The sequence below is a fragment of the Convolutriloba macropyga genome, unplaced genomic scaffold (assembly GCF_964194025.1).
Source record: "Convolutriloba macropyga unplaced genomic scaffold, txConMacr16.3 SCAFFOLD_4474, whole genome shotgun sequence".
Lineage (NCBI taxonomy): Eukaryota > Metazoa > Xenacoelomorpha > Acoela > Convolutidae > Convolutriloba > Convolutriloba macropyga.
Window position 1 is genome coordinate 1,635 of NW_027449382.1, and position 866 is coordinate 2,500.

At 38.2% G+C, this 866-nt stretch overlaps 1 protein-coding gene across 1 annotated transcript in view; it reads right to left on the reverse strand.

Moving 5' to 3' along the window:
* Window positions 1-407: 407 nt before the first annotated feature.
* LOC142355003 (uncharacterized) overlaps window positions 408-866 on the reverse strand; it is a gene marked incomplete at its 3' end in the record, with an annotated part of 16,961 nt that continues 16,502 nt past the window's right edge. The window contains exon 3 of the mRNA XM_075407314.1: window positions 408-656. Coding sequence (XP_075263429.1) covers window positions 408-656 — 249 coding nt within the window. The remainder of the gene's footprint in view (window positions 657-866) is intronic.

Here is an 866-nt window from a genome sequence, read left to right on the forward strand (position 1 = left end):
TGAAAGCAATCACAAGATACTATTCTGGTGGAAATCGTGAACCTAGAACCTAGAGTTTTTTGAAGGTTAGGTTGTTGAAGTGTAGGTTTCATTTACCTGATGCACTAATTTCTTTTCAAATTTGTTTTCATTTTTAAATAATTTTTTAAGGCTGTTTTGCAATTCTGGCATTTTGTAATTGAGTTGCATCAAAGAAACGTTTAATTTCACAATCACCATGAACACAACATTAGATTCCTTCTGGGATAAAATGGCTCGTCTAGATTCAAAGCCTGAACATAAAAAACAATTTTTGAGCAATTAAGTTTAGAATCATCCTTCCTTACAGTTTAGAATCCTTGAAACTACTCAATTTGACCTAAAAAACAAAGGAAAACTTAAAATTGATCCCTAAATCATGTCTACACGGGATTCCATCAACTCTTTCAGCATCAAAAAAATCGGATTCCTGGAAAAATACTTCATGCAGACTCGGAGTATAATCCTTCATATCAATTAGAGAAGTAGTTCCAAGACCACAGGAACCCATCATTGCCCCAAACGATGCTTTCTCATGGCAGAGGGGGAGGAAGTTTTCAGAGCTGACGAAGTCGATTGGAGATTTGAGGAGGATTAAAGCAATGTCGTGTGAACAGGGTCGGGAGTCGCATTTGAACCTAAAGTGTAAACAAAAAGCCCGTGTCGAATTCTTACCCCAGAAAAAAATGTAAGATTAGGGGGTTAATCTGGGGAATTTTTAGCCAACTCCCCTCAAAACTCTTACATCAATTTGGGGTGTAATTTTGGGGGGTAAAATGATGCAAGAGTAGAGGAGGGGGGGGGGGGGGGTTAATGGGAGTAAAACGATGCAAGAGTAGGTGGTAGAA